General features: G+C 38.6%; 1 protein-coding gene across 1 annotated transcript in view; it reads left to right on the top strand.

Annotated features, from left to right (window-relative positions):
- Positions 1-20,610, top strand: part of LOC150092537 (muscle LIM protein 1-like) — a 52,062-nt gene that overhangs the window by 11,436 nt on the left and 20,016 nt on the right. The window contains exon 2 of the mRNA XM_090414443.1: positions 10,431-10,549. Coding sequence (XP_090270569.1) covers positions 10,435-10,549 — 115 coding nt within the window. The 5' untranslated portion in view covers positions 10,431-10,434. The remainder of the gene's footprint in view (positions 1-10,430; positions 10,550-20,610) is intronic.

Below are 20,610 nucleotides of genomic sequence, written 5' to 3'. Positions count from 1 at the left end.
TTATACATTTGGTGGGGAAACTAACAGAAGTGGAGGAGATAAGAGATCTAAGAGTGATGGTGGACAAGGACCTGAAATTCAGGGACCACATTGCACAAGTTGTGAAGACATCACATCGAATAAATGCAATGATGTGGAGAACCCTGACATGCAGAAATAGAGGTTATGCTTCCATTGTATAAGGCCTTGACCAGGCCACATATGGATTATTGTGCACAGATTTGGTCGCCGGGTTTTCATGGTGACGAGAATATGTTGGAAAGGGTACAGAGAAGATTCACAAATGTTGTCAGTGGTCTTTGGAATGTGGAGTACGAGTACAGATTGAGAGAATGTAAGTTGCAGAGCTTCGTGAATAGGAGGAAGAGGGGGATATGATTGATACATATAAAGTGGTCAGGGGTTGTTATCAGGTAGACATGGAAGAGATTTTTCATAGAATTGGAGAGGGGAGTAAAACAAGAGGCAATTGCTGGAAACTATAAGGAGGGTGTGAGCAAAGAAGTGAGAAGCAGGTTCTTTGCATGGATGGTGGTTGGTGAGTGGAATGCATTGCCTGAGTGTGTTGTTGATGTGGACACATTGAATCAGTTTAAGATGCGCTTGGATGAGCATTGTATGCAATTGTGAGTACCTCCCACGATGAGTCTGACTCCATGAAGGTCGGGTGTTGATGATGATAATAATCATTAGCATGTGGGCTCTCCCCCCGACTGAGCTTTTTATTCTCCTAGTCAGTGTACAAGTGATTGGTATTTTAGACCATTCCTCCTTCACTATGACCACCATCCCAGTCCATGTACAGTTGTTGCCATGATCCTTAGTTGACATTTCAGTTCATCCACAATTCCATTTGGTAGATATTGGCATTCTGTGCAGACCACTAACGTTTTCCTGCACATTTCTTAGCCTAAATGTCACAATACTACATGTAGTGCGGCATGCATTGCCATGTTGAAAAAGACGCGGGTCTGTTTAATAAAACTCATGATGTTGAATGTGATAGTTATTGTTTATTGTAAGTATTGGTTTAGTTGGAATGACCGCCCATCAAGCCTTAACCCATGAGGCCTATTTTGTCGAATTAAAAATCATTTTTCGGAAGCGAAATCCTCATCTCAGTGCAAACAGGGGAACTCAACATTACTTAAACGTTGCTTATAAAATCATCCAGGAAATTAATGTTGTTCCTGTCACCAAAACCGGTAACAGTGGCCCCATAGTTTAGTTGCTTCGGTTGTAATTGCATTCAACTCAACATTTATTATTGCTAGTGAGGAGTCGGCAGTGGATGCACCATTGTCGCCACCACGAATAGACCTATACGTGCAACATTTTGAAGGGTTTTAGTTAATACCATTTAAAACCGTCACATGTTGCAAAAGAGCTACAACAGCTTGCAATTTTCTCAGTCAACAGCATCCGAAAATTCGCTTTTATCTCCGAATTTCACAGGATGAGTAATTGTTCTGCTTAAGCCTACATAACTTTCAATGCAAACAGTAAATTATCTACACGCCATCCCACGCAGAAGAGGGGTACAATGAGAAAGTTACGACCGCTTACGAACACTTCTATGGGAAGAAAAGCAGGAGGAATAACCTGTAACAGTGAACAAGGAACATTTTACTCATCAAGAACCATCCTAAGCCAGAACCCCATACATGTGGAACGAATCCTATTTCCATATGTTGTTTCTAAGCATATTGCCAACATGCTAGCATTACGTCACTTGTAGCGGTAGAAGGTTATAAAATGGGCGGGAATAACATCTGCGTTTCATTCAGAGCAGAATGTTATTAAGGGAAGGCGTACGAAAGGCAGACAGAGGTCACTCTGCCACATGATACCTATCTATCCTTAATTGTAACCAGAGAACGAAGCCTTGGTAATGTCCCGAGGTCTTGATCAAGCAATGCGTCTCAGAGACCGATTATACTAAAGCACATTTAACAAAAATCATCAAAAAAACAAAAAAAACACTCATAACAGACACGGCATTGTACACATGTAAATCAGTGATTCTTAACGGTAACTTATCATTGAGAGCAGCAGTTTTATAAACATTGGAGTACACTGCATTTATAAAGCTAATCATATATTTCAATATGAAAGGGATAAGCGGGCGAGTTATCAAGTTCTAATAAATTATTTTCATGGTAAAGAGTTGTATCTGCTGTTAGCCGAAGGCACAATTAACACACACACAAATTAAAATAAATAAATAAAAATCAACGCAAGAAGCAGAAATAGGTAATTATTTTTACTCTTTGCGGCAAAATCCTAGTTGAGTTCATTAAATTTGTGCACGCATTACGAAATACTCCCACGCTAAGTGATGAATATCTCATTTTCATAAAATTTTTATTGGCTTTCCACCAGAAAACTTAAGTCTAATTAGAGTAGCAACAGCATGATTTCCAAGAATTATATAAATTCATATTTATACCTGATATACACACGCAGCTATGGCGTAATCGTTTTCGAAGCAGGTTTTACTTTTGTGAGGGAAAACTAAAGCGTAGGAGCAAAGCCACAGTCTAACTCAATGCTTTAGGAGTCGAACCAAATATTCGAGTTGACTGTCCTGGCTAAGTCGATACGCATGAAGTGACATTCACTACCAACATGTCAGTTGAGCTCTCAGTTGAACTTATTATTATATAACACCTCCAGGGAGTCCAAAGACTCATCGGGGGAGGCCACCCGCTCTACAACTCTGTCTCCACCACTCCACTAACCGCAACTACCTTCATCGTCTACACCAGCGCCATCTACCGCCGACCAGCACCAATACTACTACCATTTCCATACACAATCACAAACATCCATGCCCACGGCGAGAGTCGAACCCGCAGCTTTATGGCTGGAGAGCGGATACGCTAAACACTCGGCCAACCAGGCTGGCTAAAAATTTAAAACTAAAAATTATCTTTTTTCCTCCACTCCAGCTATCTACTTTCTTAAATTGATCTCTTATAATCGTTGAACACTTTTTTTCCTACCCTAACAGTGACAAAAAAAAAAAAAACTATGTTGGTTCTCGCCTTTTCACTTTTTTTTTATACCCTCTAATATAGCAGAGTTCGGTCAAATACATCAACCTCTTGTTAGGTCTTATATATCCTCTGAAGTAGCATATAAACTTTAAATATCCTGTTAGTAAATCATCAGATTACAACACTAATTCTCATAATCATGAATAAAATTTCTGCAAGCAGGGGGGGGATGTAATGGAATAAATACAGCACATATAAATAAACAACAGTTAGTGGTTAGTGGGAGTGGTGGAGACAGAGTTGTTATAGAGCGGGTGGCCTCCCTCGATGAGTCTTTGGACTCCCTGGAGGTGTTATATAATTATAATAAGTTCAACTGAGAGCTCAACTTACATGTTGGTAGTGAATGTCACCTCATGCGTATCGACTTAGCCAGGACAGTCATTAACTCGAATATTTGGTTCGACTCCTAAAGCATTGAGTTAGACTGTGGCTTTGCTCCTGCGCTTTAGTTTTCCCTCACAAAAGTAGAACCTGCTTCGAAAACGATTACGCCATAGCTGCGTGTGTATATCAGGTATAAATATGAATTTATATAATTCTTGGAAATCATGCTGTTGCTACTCTAATTAGACTTAAGTTTCCTGGTGGAAAGCCAATCAAAATTTTATGAAAATGAGATATTCATCACTTAGCGTGGGAGTATTTCATCTGTCACTGAGATATCGTCGGAGAAACTATTAAATTTGCAAAAACACTAAGTGAAAAAGATTAGACTTAAAAGCCTATGAGGGGGGGTGCCCGCTATTGGCTGTGTTGCGCGGGAGGCCTAAGAATGAAAGTTTTTCAAATCTTGGGAAGTTTAATGCATATTTTTTAAGATTAGGTCAGATTTTTAATTCTGATGTTGATTCTAAAAAAAAATAGTTTTTTGTGGAGTGAGTATAGTTTTTTTCTTTCTCCATTTGATTCTGTGCATAGTATCCAAGGCATGGTTCAACAAGCTCTTGACTATACTTATGACGGTAGATGTATTTTAATGTTCTTCTAAAAGGATGTTAGCAAGTGGATCTCCCACTTTCACCCAAATATAAGTTGCAGGAACAAGGAACTTCGCAAACACCTGGAACTGATAGAGGAAGTACAGGATCCTTGGTAGAGTGGCTGAGAATAGCCAGCTTTTATTTATTTATTCCATTAAAACCTTAGTGAGTTTAAACCAGCACGTAAGTCTAAATAGTCGAATAACACTGCATGGAGTAAGCATAGCACGCAAAGCTAAGCAACACAGTAAGTGAAAACTTCGTTTATCAAGGGAACTCAGACAGTAGTATCATTCCTGCATGTGTTAAGCTGAAAATTGAACTTCTCTCTCTTCTGAGCTCCGTATCTACAAGCACTCCAGCTTTGCTTTGTGGCGAGAACAGATCAGCGCTACAAGTGTTACTATTATCAACACCGCTATTAACTGTCTCCAAGCAGAACTGGCATCAATTCTTAATCCTAAATTTTGGACTGCTATCTAAATGTCTAATAAATTAAGGAGAAACACATTAAGAGAGAACAATCTGCGCAAATCTTTTTTCTCGGTGGCAATCAGCCGTTTTAAGTTGTAGTTAACCTTTAGTTTAAAAGGCTTGACGACACGGCCCTTAGCGTCCTTGGCCACAACTTTGCAGTAGCGCCGCGTCAAGTTTCATCTTTGGGGTTAAAGTTATGTTCCCGACGACGTCTTCATTCTGCACATAAAATGTGCAGAATGAAGTCCAAAATGGTATTCGCAACTTGCCTCGTACCATCGCTAATAATATCAGGCTTGACATAGCAACACATCCTTTCTGAAAGCTTCGCCGCCTAGAAAAAATCTAACGACCAACTCCTCTCTCTCCCCGTAAATTACACAGACAATCACTAGAGCCGACAAGATAATGCTACTGCGGTCATCAATGCCAGTGAATATAATAGGAAGATTAAAATCTTCCTGAGAGATCGCACTGCTTATAAACCCTTGGATTATGGTTCCACTAATTATCAAAAGAAAACATTTAAAAGACTTCTTAGAAATGTCGCATTGGTCCTCTTGAAATGTTTAAAAAACCTCGTTTAGTTCCTCCCCCCGCACATGTGTGTGTGTGTAGATGGGGGGGGGGAGGCAGGAACTGTAATATTGCCAAAAATTTTTGGCAATAAAAAAATGCACGTACCACCGGTTGGGAACCGATGATATAGAACAGGGTTTCCCAAACTATGTTCCGCAGAAAGTGAATAAGTGTTCTGTGAAAAATTATCAAAATTAATGAGCGTGGAATGGTTTTAAAATGCTGCGACAAGTTCAAACATGTTTGAAAATCAGGCGCTCTTCATTTTGCTGTGGATTGTGCTATTAAGGCCAGCATGCGCTGGCTCTTGACTCAGCCGCCAGCGGTTGTCGACACCTCCGAGCGCGAGTGAAGTACGGAGGTATCTATTCTAGAAAACGTGCGGTCACAAGAAAGGTCAACGCGGCCCGATACGCCTGTAGTGTGCGCTGTCGAAATGTCCATGGCTGTACTCCCAATCTGTTCATTTTTGCGATGCGATACAGCCTGCTTCGGCGATAGTGTGCGCTTAGCTTTACATTGAATACGAGACCGATGATACTCGACTCAAACCAAGGTGTTCCGTTAAAATTTCGGGATTTGTGAAGTTTTCCATTGTAGGAAAAATTTGGGAAATGCTGATATGGAGCATTTGAAAAACGTGCTCTTGATATTGCTTTTCTCAAAGTTTCAGTTTGGTTAAGATTGTGTTCTCTGTTTGGCCACATGGCTCAGATACGTTAGACTTCCTCCTCCATCTGCTAACATCCTACTAGGAGAACATAAATATTACTGTAGCCAATGAGATATCGTCAGGGAAACAATATTAATGAAGAAACACAAATTTGAACAAACACAAAATGAAAAAGATTACACTAAAAGCGTGAAAGTCATACGAGGATGGGCCTCTATGAACGCTGTTGGCTAGCTTTAGCTGTATTGGGCAGGAGGCCTAAGAATTAGTTTCCCAAATCTTGGGAAAATTAATACACCCATATTGATTAAGACTGGGTCGGATTTTTAATTCTGCTGCTGATTCTTAAAAAAAAAAAAGTCTTTTGAATTTGTAGTGAAGCATAAGTTTTTTCCCCGATTTGATTCTGTGCAAAGTATCAAAAGGCATGGTCAGCAAGCTCTAACTGACCATACATACTTATGGCGACAGTAATATTTATGTTCTCCTAGTAGAACCTCTCGATGCTACTTTATAGCATGTAATGGTTCATTGAGATCTCGAAACATGAAGTGCAGCATGGTTATTATTATTCGTGACACCTCCAAGGAGTCCGAAGACTCATCGCGCTAGGACGCCTATTGTACAACTCTCCGTCTCCACCACTACACCGAACTTCTACTACCAATCAAAATCAGCGCCATCTACTGTCCACCACCACCACCATAACTAGTATTTTTGTCTGTAAATTGCGTGTGTTCTAAAGGGCTGATTTGTCTGTGTGGTATTGTCGTCAAACGGGCCCCAAACCACGCTGAATTCCTCAGTAGTACAACTGGAAGAATGGCACGTTCTTTTATTTCGAACGGCCAGCGACTGAATTCTGTCTAGGATGCAAAATCGTTTTGAGATCATTTTTTCGTGCAAGCAATTTCTTTTTCTCATTTGGGGTTTCGAGAGTTTTCATCCCATAAATCATATTTGACTACTAGTAAAGTCATAATTACTTTAAAATTTATTCCAGAGACTTCCTCGTAAAATAATCTCAGCTGGTATCTGTTCGACAGCTCAGTTCAGCATTAATATGAATCAGTGGCGCATACAGGGGGGGGGGGGGGCTGTCCTCCCAAAAGAAAAAAAACACTAGAAAATTTTCCAAAAATCTTTTCCTAATTAAAATTCATTTTTTTAATTTATGTTGTGTCATGTCTTCTATTTCTATACTACTTATGAATTGGCGGTCGCATAAGGTGGGAATACCCTATAGCTCTCGGGAATCACGGCCTCTGAACTCAAGGCGAACAAAATAGTGCTCGGGCGGACCGAGCTACTTCGTTTGCCCTAGCCGGGCCAGAGAAGATCACGGGTATCATCTATTGGCGATCACTGCAGATGCTCAATCATAGGTCGTATGTAGTGTGTATTTTCAAATCGTCTACTCAACTATCCCCCCCCCCCCCTTCAAGATTAAATCTTGAGTGCGCCATTGATATGGATCGAGTATTTTTCGTAACTTGAAAAACGATCCATACTGTGAAAATAGTGTCAGCTAGTACAGCTTTTGAAAGCTGATCCACAATAGTACTCATGATATTTTGTAAATAATATTTTAAAATTAGTGTTTTTAAGTTAACATGTTAATTCAGTTTGCCTAAGTTTATTGTAGTGTATATGACTAGAATTAGGGTCAATAAAGTAGTTTTAACATATCCTCGAAAGCATGTCTAACATCAAAAACACAGGTTCTTCATGGACTAGCTGTGCTCTCCAAACGGCCCTAATTTTTATAGCTAGTTGTTCGGCAAACTTTGAAGGTAGAAAAGATCTTGTAAGCTATATTTGATAACTGGTTTCTCATATTTTTAGCATGGTAATCGGTACAGAATGAAGATGTAGAACAGTGAATTCTCTAGTGCAGTAAATGAGCCCCAAGTTCTTGTAACTCTTAGTCGACGAATAAGATATTTAGGTCGTTCTATAGTTATGAGACTTCGGCGAGTCTATGTTGTAAAATAAACCTTTCGATATTATTAGCAACACACCTTCTATCTTGCCAGTCCTTCCTAAAAATACTGTACCTTTTTTAACACTCAACCCAGTTAGTATATCAACCTGTGTAAGCCACATCTCACTAATGCTTATGATCTGAGGCCACAACATATTTACCAAGGCAATAAACTCAACCCCTTTGTCGCCTATATCTTGCTATTTACATAGATAATTTCCTCCATTCTTCTTTGTATACTAGCTTTTAAAGTCCTTACTGATTCAGATGGGCAACTTGCATTTATTTGTATCTAATACGCCGCTTATGCAGATACCTTCGTACATACTTTATGAATCGGAACCTGGTAAGCATACAATCGTCCTTTCACCTTACCCACCTCCTTACTATGCATATTCGTATCATTATCACAATACCCCAAGTTAGCCGCTATTACATATACTCTCCATTTCTCCCGACATGATCTAGTTTCGTCTATACTTGAATTCATGGCTTTAGTTTCTTCTGTCCTTAAAACCAAACCAAAACACGTCGTGTAAAACGAACACGAAGTCGCTGCATGTCAGTTGAATACATTTCGAAAAGCAGTGTAAAAAGTATGATCTGAAATATCCTTTCTAATATCTTTCAAATTGATCAACGCATCTGATAAGCTCCTTATGCCACTTGAGCAGTAGCATTTACATACCGCGTATTATTAGACATGCTCGTCAGTGATCGGCGCTTTTCCTACAGTGACCTGTAGAGTTTCTTTAGAAACTTGTGTATCATTAAATTCACGTTAAAACAAAAAAAAAAAAAAATGGAGACAGTGTCTCCGTAACCACAGGAATAAACATGTTCATTAAACTGCAATTCTGCAGAAAGTAGTTGCGAAGAATGATCAAAAATTTAGTGGGATGACTAGATAATTGAGCGTACAATTTTCTGATTCACTATTTCAATTATTATTACAACATTCTAAGGATAGTCTGTTTGCATTCTCCAATGTCCGCTCCATTGGAAAATGGCTGATTTCTAGGAAGAACTCTTATGTATCAAGTTCTTCAAACGAGGAAACACTCACCACAGGAACCTACTAGATAATTGAAATTTTTGTCAGGGAGAACAGCGAACCTACACTCGCTCAGTTGGATTTAAAGTTCAAAAGTCTCTGAACTTGATAGTTTTTAATATTCCTCATTTAATATGCAAAACTAGCTCCTTCCCAGTGGTTAATTCAGAGGGAATTAACATTTCTGTTCGGATTCTCTTAACCATGAAGTGGATGATGCTGAGTAAAATGCGAACAAGTAGTTTAGTACTGTAGAAATGGCATTCCAAGCGCTATGAAAATATATGGTCCAAACCGGCACGACTTGCCTTATTTAATCATACAGATCCCTCACTCGCTATAATTTTATTTATTTTTTGATTTAATGGGGGTGGGAAGGAATAAAACAAAAAGACAAACGAAGATTAATAACAGCAGAAATGAAGTTTATGAGAAAAACTGCAAAGAATACTCTATTTGATCACAAAATAAATTATGAAAGAATTAAACCAAGAATCAGTAATAGAAAAAATTAAAAAATATAAACATAAATGGATGGAACACGTTAAACGATTAAAAGGGAAAAATTACCAAAAACAAGCCTTGAATTACAAAAAAACATTTGGAAAAAGAAAGCTATGACGTCCTCTTAAGAGATTCAACGATGACTTCTAAGGCCGGAACAGGCCAATCTAGGGCTAAATCGCTGAAAAGCGTGATGATTCTTTCTTTATTTTTCACTACTCTTGAAGACTAGGCCATTGAGCAACACCGTTAACTTGTGCACTTTCTATGCGATTTAACTCGTGCCCTTCTTGCTATAAATATGTAACCCAGATTTGTGCATCACACCTCCACATTTGTCCAATTTCTTCTGCAGCATCTGAATGCGCCCCAACGCTACATCTGTTAAGCTAGCTGTTTCTCCTCTCTGGTCATTAACTGTATTTTTCTAGGACATTATTTCATCACCATAATGAACAGCAATGGAGATGAGATACTTCCTTGTCGCAGTCCATTAAGTTTGTAAAACACTCCAAATTAGCAGTTTATTTTTTCTCTCTCCCACAACTCTTATCTTTAACGAGCAAGGGCATTTTTTTGCACTCCGTAGATATTGCAGAAACCTTGAATAATAATTCTGCTACTGTGTTTACTTTACCACTTGCAATTTCAGTTCTGTTTAGGTTAAATAAATGAACAAAAAAAGTCAGCATGCATTTGAATTCTGCCCATAGTTCTCTTGCAGAGAGCGACACCTTTAAAAGGTTTCGATGATATGACTACACTTCGCTTCCTCACTCTATTTGAAGCGGAACTTGATTCACACCCGGAGGTAGTTCTTTGAAGTCCATATATAACTTATGTCAATGTGGAGATCGCAAAAAAGACAAGGAAACCCTCATTATTGTTGTACGGATACTAAGAGGTTGAGCTCACAGGACGACATTTTATATTTCGATATTTTGCACCAAAAATTGTTTCTGGTCTGTTTGAAAACTGCCTTTGAATGTATCGTCTCCAGAACAAAGAAAATGGTATCGTGTTAACGATTTGATTCCAGTGATATATACTACTTCTGTTCCACGAGTTGTACAGTAACTGTTTTCACTAAAAGAATTTTTTTTCTTTACTTTTACAGAACCATGCCCTTCACTCCAGCACAACAAGCCAAGTGTCCCAAATGCGGCAAATCTGTGTATGCGGCTGAAGAAATCTTGGCTGCTGGCCAGAAATTTCACAAGACATGTTTCAAGTGTGGTAAGTTTCGTTTAAGTCTCCTGAACAATTTACTTAAGAAGTGGTGCCTAACAAAGTGACTGAAGTACTTAGACAATGAGGGGGGGGGGGTGCATTTCACAATACGTATGTTTGTGTCCATTCCTTTTTCGCACGGAAGCTTTGCTATCAAATATTGATAATGAATTGGTTGATTATTTTCTCCGTAAAACAGTGCAGTTAGCAAGGACTGTTCACACGGAGTTAACAGATCTTCTTAGTGCTCATAAAAAGAGATTAGAAGTGACGTCCTCTTCACATGTCTGCTGATATGCGAATTGAGCTTCTGAAATTCATTCTTTCTACTGTTAGAATATGCCGACTGCTTTCGTTCCGTTTTTGCATTTTATTCCAGATAATCGTGCTTCTCTACATACGGAGGTGGCGGAGTTTTTCCTTCAGAAAATTCAGCTCTTTCATCCCAAAACAGACAAACTTAATCGCGCATAAGATTATGCGCGATTAAGACATGTGGGCCTCACAGCCTGATTTGCTTTGGCTGTTCAACTTTTTTGCGTGGTGAGTTGTGGCTGCGTCCCCTGGAAGTGTGGTGGGCGAGGGAGATTGTGAATGCATTCAAGTCGTGAATGACTGCATTATGATGAGGTGTGTGATGGAGAATCTCCTCCGATGAGTTGTTTGAAAATAATACAGGAATACTTTGGTCATACGACACGTTAGGTGCCAGACCACCGTCGTATAGCGAATTTCATCTTAACGAATCACTGCCTTTTTTTTGATCGCTTGTAAAATGCATGTAATGGTTAAATAACATTGATGTCATATATGCACATAAATGACGTAAATAAAGCATTAGTTTTTACACAAACGTAAGTCATTGTGAATAGCCTGGTTTAAGGGAACGCGCTAACACGTTTGGTCATCAGTCTACAACAGTAGTGGCAAACCTTTTTATGTGCGCATGCCAAAAGTTTACATATCGAGTTGCTGACGTGTCGGCGCGTGGCAAAAATTTACAAATCAAGTTGCTGACATGCCGGGCAGTTTTTGGTAGAAGGAAAATTAATTAAATTATAATATATATTTTATTCTATTTATAATATTTATTTATATATAAATTTATAATATTATTCAGTGTAAAATTTATTGTATTATTGAATTGATTTTAATGATGTTGGTTTGAAAAAAAAAAAAAAAAAAACGGTAGTGAGAAAAATTATTTCTGCATTGTAACTCACAATAAAAGTCAGCTGAGCAGGGGAAGCAACAGAAGGATATCAACTTGTCGGCGAAATGCCGTATTTACTCGAATATAACTTGCCCTCGCTTATAACTCGCATCCCTGATTTTACTTTACGAAAAAAGACATAAAAAAGTTTTGCATATTACCTCGTACATGAAAAATGTTTAAACATGTTCACGTCGAGGCGATAGTAATTCCCCCCCTCCCCTCAGTTAAAAACACGCCCTCCCCAAAGCCGTTATATTGCAGATGCAAGAAAAACAAGTGTAGTTTTATTGTATCCCTGAATAAGGTACAGAGGCTTTTGCAGTCTGTGTAATATATTTCTCAACAAATAGTGCGATTCATTAGTTAGCGCCGTTTTTATTCCATCTGTCTCTAATTGCACTATTATTGTTCCCCCTCCCACAGAAACTATGCTGTATAAACTCAAGGAAAACCATAGTTTGCACTGAAACAAAGTATCTAACTAAAAACTATTGTCCAGTTTTTCAATTACATGAAATAAGTGTTTGTTTTATTGCATTTGAAAGAGGACAGTCATTTATTTCACTGCTCTGTCCTTTCGATTTTTTTTTTCTTTCTAAAATGGCCATTTTGTCCAGTATTTTGTGAACTGAAATAGTAAATTGAATATTGATGCCAATATATTTAAAGATGCAATTCATAAATTTTGCGAAACCTGCATTGATTATTTAAATAACTGGGACAGTTGTTTCGTGGAAATGAAAGTATTTGAACGGGTCCTACTACGAGAACTCGCTGTGCGGGCGAAGATCGAGGGAAGTGTTTTTTTCACTTCTTGTCACCGGAACTTAAACATAAATGACGGCAAACTATTTGAAAGTTTCGTGTATTAAAAGTTATGTCACCAGTTAAAAGATCGAAGAATGGCGACATAATGGCGAGTCCTGCCGACGTAGATTGGTTTATATCGAAAAATTTTAAATATTTCGCAGCTATATCTCGTATCTTTTAAAAACATTTTAAAAATCGTTGACTTTTGCTTAAGTCTCCCTGCATCTAATGCCTCCAGTGAACGAGTGTTTTCATTAGTGAACAATATATGGACCAGTGGAAAAACCCAATTAAAAATCGAAACATTGAAAGCATGAATTTATACCAAATGGAACTTGGACATGAATTGTATACAGTTTTATGAATTTTTGAAACACAAACCTGATTTATTAAAAAAAAGTTCATTATTATTATTATATATTATAATTATTATATAATATTTTATTATATTTATAATATTTATGTATAAATTTATATTATTCAGTGTAAAATTTATATTATTAAATTGATTTTAATGATGTTGGTTTGGAAAAAAAAAAAAAACGTTAGTGAGAAAAATATTTCTGTTGTAACTCACCATAGAAGTCAGCTGAGCAAGGGGAAGCAGCAGAATAATAATATAATTTATGTCGCCTGAAAAATAGCCTCTTGGCTCTTTAAAGTTCATTATTGTGAAAAGTATCAAAATTAAAATATTTTAAATAATATAATTGTTTAAAATGCTATGTATATACTTATATTTTACAATAAACGTTATAAAGCTTTTTGGTTTTAGTGAAACAAATAACGTAACCCGTTTTTTTTTTATTTATTATGAAACAATTTCTGATTTCTCCTTTATTTTCTCAAAAAAAAAAAAAAAAAAAAGGTCACTGTACATATAATGCGTGTGAGAGTTCGCCTGCCAGCACAAACGCAAAAAAAAGTAGGAATAAAATTCAACCAAGGGTTGAAACTTTGTGTGTGTTGAGCCCGCCGGTAATGAGAAGTTCCGTCGAAACGATAAACCCATTCCTGGGTTTACAATTTTTGGACATTGCAATTAAATCCTTTAATTGTAATGTCCAAATATTTAAAGGGACGGAGTAAATACGATAAGCACTACAAACACTCTACTACTCTACACTGTTGTTTATATGCAAAATGCATATAAACAGTGGAACTGCGCGACGGACAGTGCCGCATTACGCTAATAGCTCGCATCTCACTATAACGTGCATATGCTTGCACGCGTAGCAATATGACACTGTGGTAAACACAGTGCTGCTAGCGTCCTTCGCCCTCCTAAGTGCTACAAGATGGATTTTTACTATTTTTTATACAAAATAATTGAATTGTATAGGATAGTTTATGATAAAATTAAATATTACAAGCAAATATTAAATATCGAGAAAAATTAGGTGCTGCAGTTCCGCAGTACCTATGCACGAGCCGTTCCTGGTTATGACAGTTTCAGATGTTATGGAATTCGGTTGAAGAGAATTAGCATTTCAACTCAACACTTATCGGTTGCCTTTTGTCTTTGGGTCGCGTGATCTTTTGTTAATACCGCACAAATCATATGCACGTCTTCATAGCTGCTCTCTCGTGTAAAACAAAATTTAACTTATTACATATTGTAATAACTAAAAAAAAAAAAAAAGTTAAATAATTTATAAGCATATAAAAGGATCTCACCTGTAAATCGTTGGCGAGACAGCAAAATTCTCGGGCGTGCTATAGGTTCGCCATATATGGTCTACAACATTAAGTTTTTCCATCCCGTCAATAAGATTGTCACGTTTACGAATAACTATATAATAAATAGTGTAGCACTTTTCATTTTACTAAGAACTTCGTTTTTGTTTGTAACAGCAGCAGCGCGAGGTGAGTTTAGCCTGTGCCCTCTGTGTTCGGTTTCCCATCGTTATTAAATTTGATCATTTTAATCTTAGTAGGTTTACGCATGTTCTTCTTTGCACTGGGGACAATATACTTTACTTTGAATTTTATCTGCCACTATTAACAACACTAAGATAGCTATAAACAGTTTACAATTCACAGCGAAACACAAACACGAATGTAGCTAGCAACGAACATTGTAAATAAAATAATCACGGAAATTGAGCATTTTGTTGTTAAAACTGTCGTATGGAAGAATGTAGCGCCGTAAGGCTGGTATTATTGTAATAATATTACTTGAAGGAACGCTTCGGAGAAGTACTAGTCTTTGGGCCAATAGTTTTTCGCTTTGGTAAATTAAAATGTAATCACTGAAGCTTTTTGGTTACATCAGTTTGGAGGAGGGGATAAAAAATAAAATATATTTTGTACTGTTTCAAAAAAAAAAAAAAAAAAAAAAAAAAAAAAAAAAAACGAAATATATATGAATACAATGCAATACAATTCAATTTGCCGACAATTAAATACAGTAAGCAGATAATGGTGCCCACACTGCTAAGAAAATTTCCAAACTCGTCTGTCAGCTTCGGAAGAGTTGGAGGAAAAAATACGATTGCCGATAATTTTAAAGGTAACTAAAATAATAAATTACGGGCAGTAAATTGCAAAAGAATTCGTTAGGGCTACCCGACTTCACTTTATTTCTGTGATTTGCTATCACATGAAAAACTGCTGATTAAAAGCATGCCGATGAACTAAAATAATCAGGAGAATCTTCCTGCTAGAGTCATGGAACTAAACAATATTTATTATATCCCAAGTGTTCTACATTATCGGATTTACTTGTTGTTGGAATGATCCGAAAAGTGGACGCCTGAATAAATTCATGCGATCCATCCATTGAGCAAGGAGGAAAATAACATTTAGTAGAATTATGGCGCCCTCTTAAAAGTACAATGAAAAATGTCATAAGTCCAGAAATTGTATAATAAATGTTTCCTGTTCACTTCTGCGTACAGCAGAGTAAAATTGTGAAACTTCTCATACTGTCCTAAAACGACTGTTTCATAGTTGAATTTAGCACTCGAAATTTAAATTCAATTGCCGAAAAAGCTACCGATTTTCGCTTGTCATTTTTTCATCTGGTTGGAGAGATTTTGCAAATGATAAACCTAGGGGAAGAATTAGGGGCATTCGTGGAAGTTGCGCAAGATTGTACTGAATAAGAATGGGAACTTTTTTATATATTACCCAGAGTGAGTGATTCTTAAATGGAATTAGAGTGCGTATAGATTAAGGATGTGTTGTAATCCATCTCCCACCTTAGGTGGAAGATGAATTTCATCGCCCCTGTATGAGACCACCGCCCCGCTTATCTGAAGTGGCTCGAAAAAAGTTCCATGTTTGATCTCGAGACCAGCGTTTCCCAATTACGTAGGAAATGCATTTAAAAATGCAAAGAAATTGATAAAAATAGGGGGGAATCCTTAACTCGCTTAAGATACAAAGTATTGCAGGTTTGATAACCTTTTGTAGGAGGGAGCAATTTAACAAACAAAAAAAAAAAAAAAAAAACTGAGCTAACCTTGATGAATCTGTGGACGCTGTAGAGTAGGGCGACCAACACCGGGACATTTTTTTACAAATATATCTGTAGGCTCTCCTCCCTTTAGATGCATTTCCTTTGAAAATATACAACAGCGCTGTCAATCCTGTGTCTTGGAACATGCAATGATTCCTTTGAAACGGCCAATTAGCCACCGTACGTGTGACCATTAATCTCCCAGGTGTGAAATCGGTTAGAGAGTATGATACTCTATAACCAGTGCCTTGGGATGTGGGAGATCCAATCTATCATACCTCTCCTTCAATCCATTAACAGACAAAACACTCGCAACTGACTCTGGCAACCCATTTCATTCATTCGCCGCTCTCCAAGCAAAAAAATCTAGTCCTCGTATCCCTATTAACCATGCCTTTATTCAACTAACAGGGATGACCTCTTGTTTTGGTCCCTCTAGCCAAGTGCTGAAACATTTCCCCTGCATTTATCCTGGTCGATTGGTAGATCCTCTGCTACTAATGGCTCACGCAAAAAGTTAAACAAGTTTGAGCGCAGTTAGTAGTTGGAAGGGGTTCAATCGTTCGATGCTATTGGCACACTCTCCCTCGATGAGTCTTTGAAAACTCCCTGGAGGTGTCAAATAATAATAATAATAATAAACCTTTAAGCAACTATGTTTCTATCATATCCCTTATTTTACTCCTACCAACCAGCTTCCATAATCCGCAAATCGCCAATCTATCAACGTAAGGAGCATTCCTCAGATCACTCGCCTCTGAATCTTCTCCAAGGAATCCAGGCGACTAGACCAGAGCATAGTAATCCAAATGTGGATGTATCAACGCCTTATAAAGAGGATTAATAACTTCTTTGTCTGCATGTTCTTCAATAACCAAGTAATCCTATGCGATACCTTTTAGACACTTTAGCAATATTCCCTCTGAACTTTAACTATCTACAAACACGCCTAAGTCCCTAGCTCTACATCAACTTAATTATTACACTACCCAACTTTACCTCATCAGTAAACAACTGAACATCGTCCTTCAAACCATTTCCTATATGATTTATGTGCAAACTGAACAATAACTGTCTAAGTCAGGGCCATACATGCACTTTTCCCGAGGGGCTAGTGATCCGGAGCCTCTCTCTCATTGTTTGGGGTCGTTAAATTGGCCCTGATTTTTCAGGATCCCCAGCTAGAGCCCTCTGGCACACCACTGATCACACGCTTCATTCTGTACTCTGCCATTCACTACTTCTCTGTATGCATTGATCCCACTGGGTATTCTGTCAAACGCCTCAGCAAAATCCAGCATTATTACTGTGTAGCCATTCCCATTGTCCAACTTAGTTGTCACTCTATTATACTCATAAGAAGTTTGTTATAGATCAGTCTTGCCTTGGTAATTTATCAAAACCATGGTCTCCTCCCCTATAGAGTATCACATTCTTATCCACCTGTTCCTGAATTCCGTCTTTAATCAATTTTTCCAATACTTTTTCCACCATTCCCAAGACGCTGTTTGGCCTCTAATTTTTTTTTTAAATGTATCCTTAGAGCTGCGCGGTTAGCCGAGTAGTTACGCGCTCTGCAACCACATACCTCGGAAAGGAGTGTTCTGCGTTCGATTCCCGTCGCTGACGTGAGGAGCTTAAGGATCTTTCTCAGACATAGTCAAGTTAGCCGGTCTTGGGCGTGGACCGAGGGGTTTTCCCTCCAGCAAGCAGGCAAACCGGCTCCAGTGAACGTACGCTTCTACAGACATAGGATACCTCCATGAATAAGGAGTAACCAACCTATTCTGTAGGATTTCGGTTTCGAATGCCTATACCGTAAAGGTGTAGGTCTATGCGTGAGTGTGAATCAGGAGGCGATCCTTAGACCTCAAACTATGTTCCACAGAACATAGTGCAGAAAGTGAATGTGTTCCGTGAAAAATTATCGAAATTAATGCGAGCCTGAATGGTTTTAAGTGCTGCAACAAGTTCAAACATGTTTGAAAATCAGGCACTCCTCACTTTGTGTGGATTGTGCTATTAACCACGTCGCCGACAATATGGATAAAATATATCACTCTTCTACACTTCATATCCATCCCATAATTCAATGTAATATCAATGGTTTTACAATTTTAATGTGCACTTCACATCCATGGTAACTTGTACGTATATATGCATCTTGGGTGGTTAAAGCCAGCGCGTGCTGGCCTTGACTCAGCCACCCGCGGTTGTCGACACCTCCGAGTGCGAGTGAAGTATGGAGGTATCTATTCTAGGAAGCGTGCAGTCACAAGCAAGGTCAATGCGATGCGGCCCGGCACTCCTGTAGTGCGCTGTCGCATTTTTGGAATGCGATACGACCTGCTTGGGCGATAGTGTGTGCTTAGCTTTATATTGAATACGAGACTGATAATACTCAACTCTAACCAAAGTGTTCCGTTAAAATTTCAGGAAAAATTTGAGAAACACTGCCTTAAAGCCTCCTTCACGTAAAGGAACTATTTTACCCACCTTCCACTACCGAGGAACCGTACCAGAACTCGAACTTAAGCAGCCCAGTAAGAGGCATTGACAATTCCCTCGCTCAATACCGAGCAGATATTCCATCCAAACTCACAGCAGTATTTGTATCTAAATTCTGCAATATCCCAAGTACTTCTGACTTCATTAACCTTAGTTCTAAATAAGATAAAGAAATATTCTCACTTGGGCGTTAGTTTTGAAAATTGGTCCTCAGTAACTACTATTACATCTACCACAGTCACCTCGCTACCATCAGCACCCGCTAAAGTTATTACGCTACCCAGCTTTACTTCATTAGCAGAAAACTGAATATCTCCCTTCGAATTCCCTTTGATCTGCTTGGCTAAAGTCGTCTCGTAATCTGATGTAGCCTGCCTTATTATTATTATGGACAACTCCAGGGAGTCCTTAGACTCATCGAGGGAGGCCGCAAATCATGTTCATGACAACTATTAGACATTCACACAGTATCTATCATACCTTGCCTTAAACTCATTCGCTGTCATAGCACCCACCACAGACTCTTGCAGACCATTCCACTCATTCACCACTCAAAGTAAAGAACCCAGCTCTAACGCCCTTACTAACCACACTCTTTCCCAGCTTCCAAGGATGTCCTCTCACAACCAGCCCTGTTCTCAAAAATATCTGCTGAATTAATTTTATAGAAACCCTTCAGAAATTTGAATGTCTCAATCATCTCCCCTCCTCCGCCTATCAACCCATTTCTGCAACCCACAAAACCTCAACCTGTCCTCATAAGGTTCATTCCATAGACCTGGAATGAACCTTATGAGGACAGGCCTCATCTTGGCCACTCGTCTCTGGATCTTCTCCACCTCCTTCCCATCAAGAAGAAACCTAGGTGACCAAAGCTGGGAACAGTAGCTGAGTTGGGGTCTTATCAAGGCTTGATACAGAGGAACAATAAAATGCTTATCTCTACTCGTCAACGTATTCTTCAGCAATCAAGTGATTTGATGAACTGATTTGGCCACTTTTGCAATGTGTCCCCTAAACTTCAACTCCTTATCCTCCAACACTCCTAAATCTCTTGCCTCATCAATCTCCTGGAGTACAGTTCCACCGATGGAGTAAACTGCTGCTAATCTTTTCATCCCAAAATGTATAACCTTGCATTTTGTCACATTAAATTGACATCCATTCTCCTTAGCCCAGACCTCCAATCTATCCAAATCATCCTGCAAAATTTTGACATCATCTGCATTCACTATTACCCTACCCAACTTCTAGATCCCGTGAACAAATGAACTGTTCCTCCTAGATCCTTTCCTATATCATTAATGAACAAATTAAACAGCAGTGGTCCAAGAACAGATCCTTGTGGCACGCCATAGGCTGTCGTTTAGACTCTACTCCTGAATAAACCATTCTCTGATATCTCCCCATCAAGCACCCTCCTATCCATCTCACCAACCCTATATCCATCACCATATGCTGCATTTTACTGATTAGAATTCCATGTGATATCCTGTCAAAAGCCTTAGCAAGGTCCAGTAGAATCACTGTAAACCCATTATCCTTATCCAGTTCAGCCGTCACTGTGTTATAATACGTGAGCAAGTTACTGAGGCATGACCTACACTTCACAAAATCATGCTATCCCCGATACAGTATTCCATTTTCATCTATCCGATCTTGTACTTTCCTCTTCACTATTTTCTCCAAGACCTTGATGACGATTCCTATTATGCTGATTGGCCGTTAATTTTCAACAGCAACCTTGGAACCACCTTTATGCAGCAGAACTATTTTCCCCTCTTTCCACCCCCTTGGGACTGGCCCAGACCCGAGGCTCAAATTAAACAAAATGGTCAACGGCACTGACAATTCTTTAGCCACTTCACGTACGACACGAGCTGGTATACCATCCAATCCCACAGATGCATTGACATTGAGGTTCTGTAATAGACTAGTTACCTCTACTTCATTCATCACAATTCCAGTATAAGCTGTTGATTCTTCCATTCCTGCAAAGTCACCACCTGGATGATATACTCTTGCAAAGTGGTCGCTCAATAATTCCACAATATCGACTGATTCGGTTAC

The sequence above is a fragment of the Typopeltis vanoorti genome, chromosome 25 (genome assembly GCF_054136105.1).
Source record: "Typopeltis vanoorti isolate ZY-2024b chromosome 25, IOZ_Tvanoo_1.0, whole genome shotgun sequence".
Classification (NCBI taxonomy): Eukaryota; Metazoa; Arthropoda; class Arachnida; order Uropygi; family Thelyphonidae; genus Typopeltis; species Typopeltis vanoorti.
This window is presented reverse-complemented; position numbering and strand designations above follow the sequence as displayed.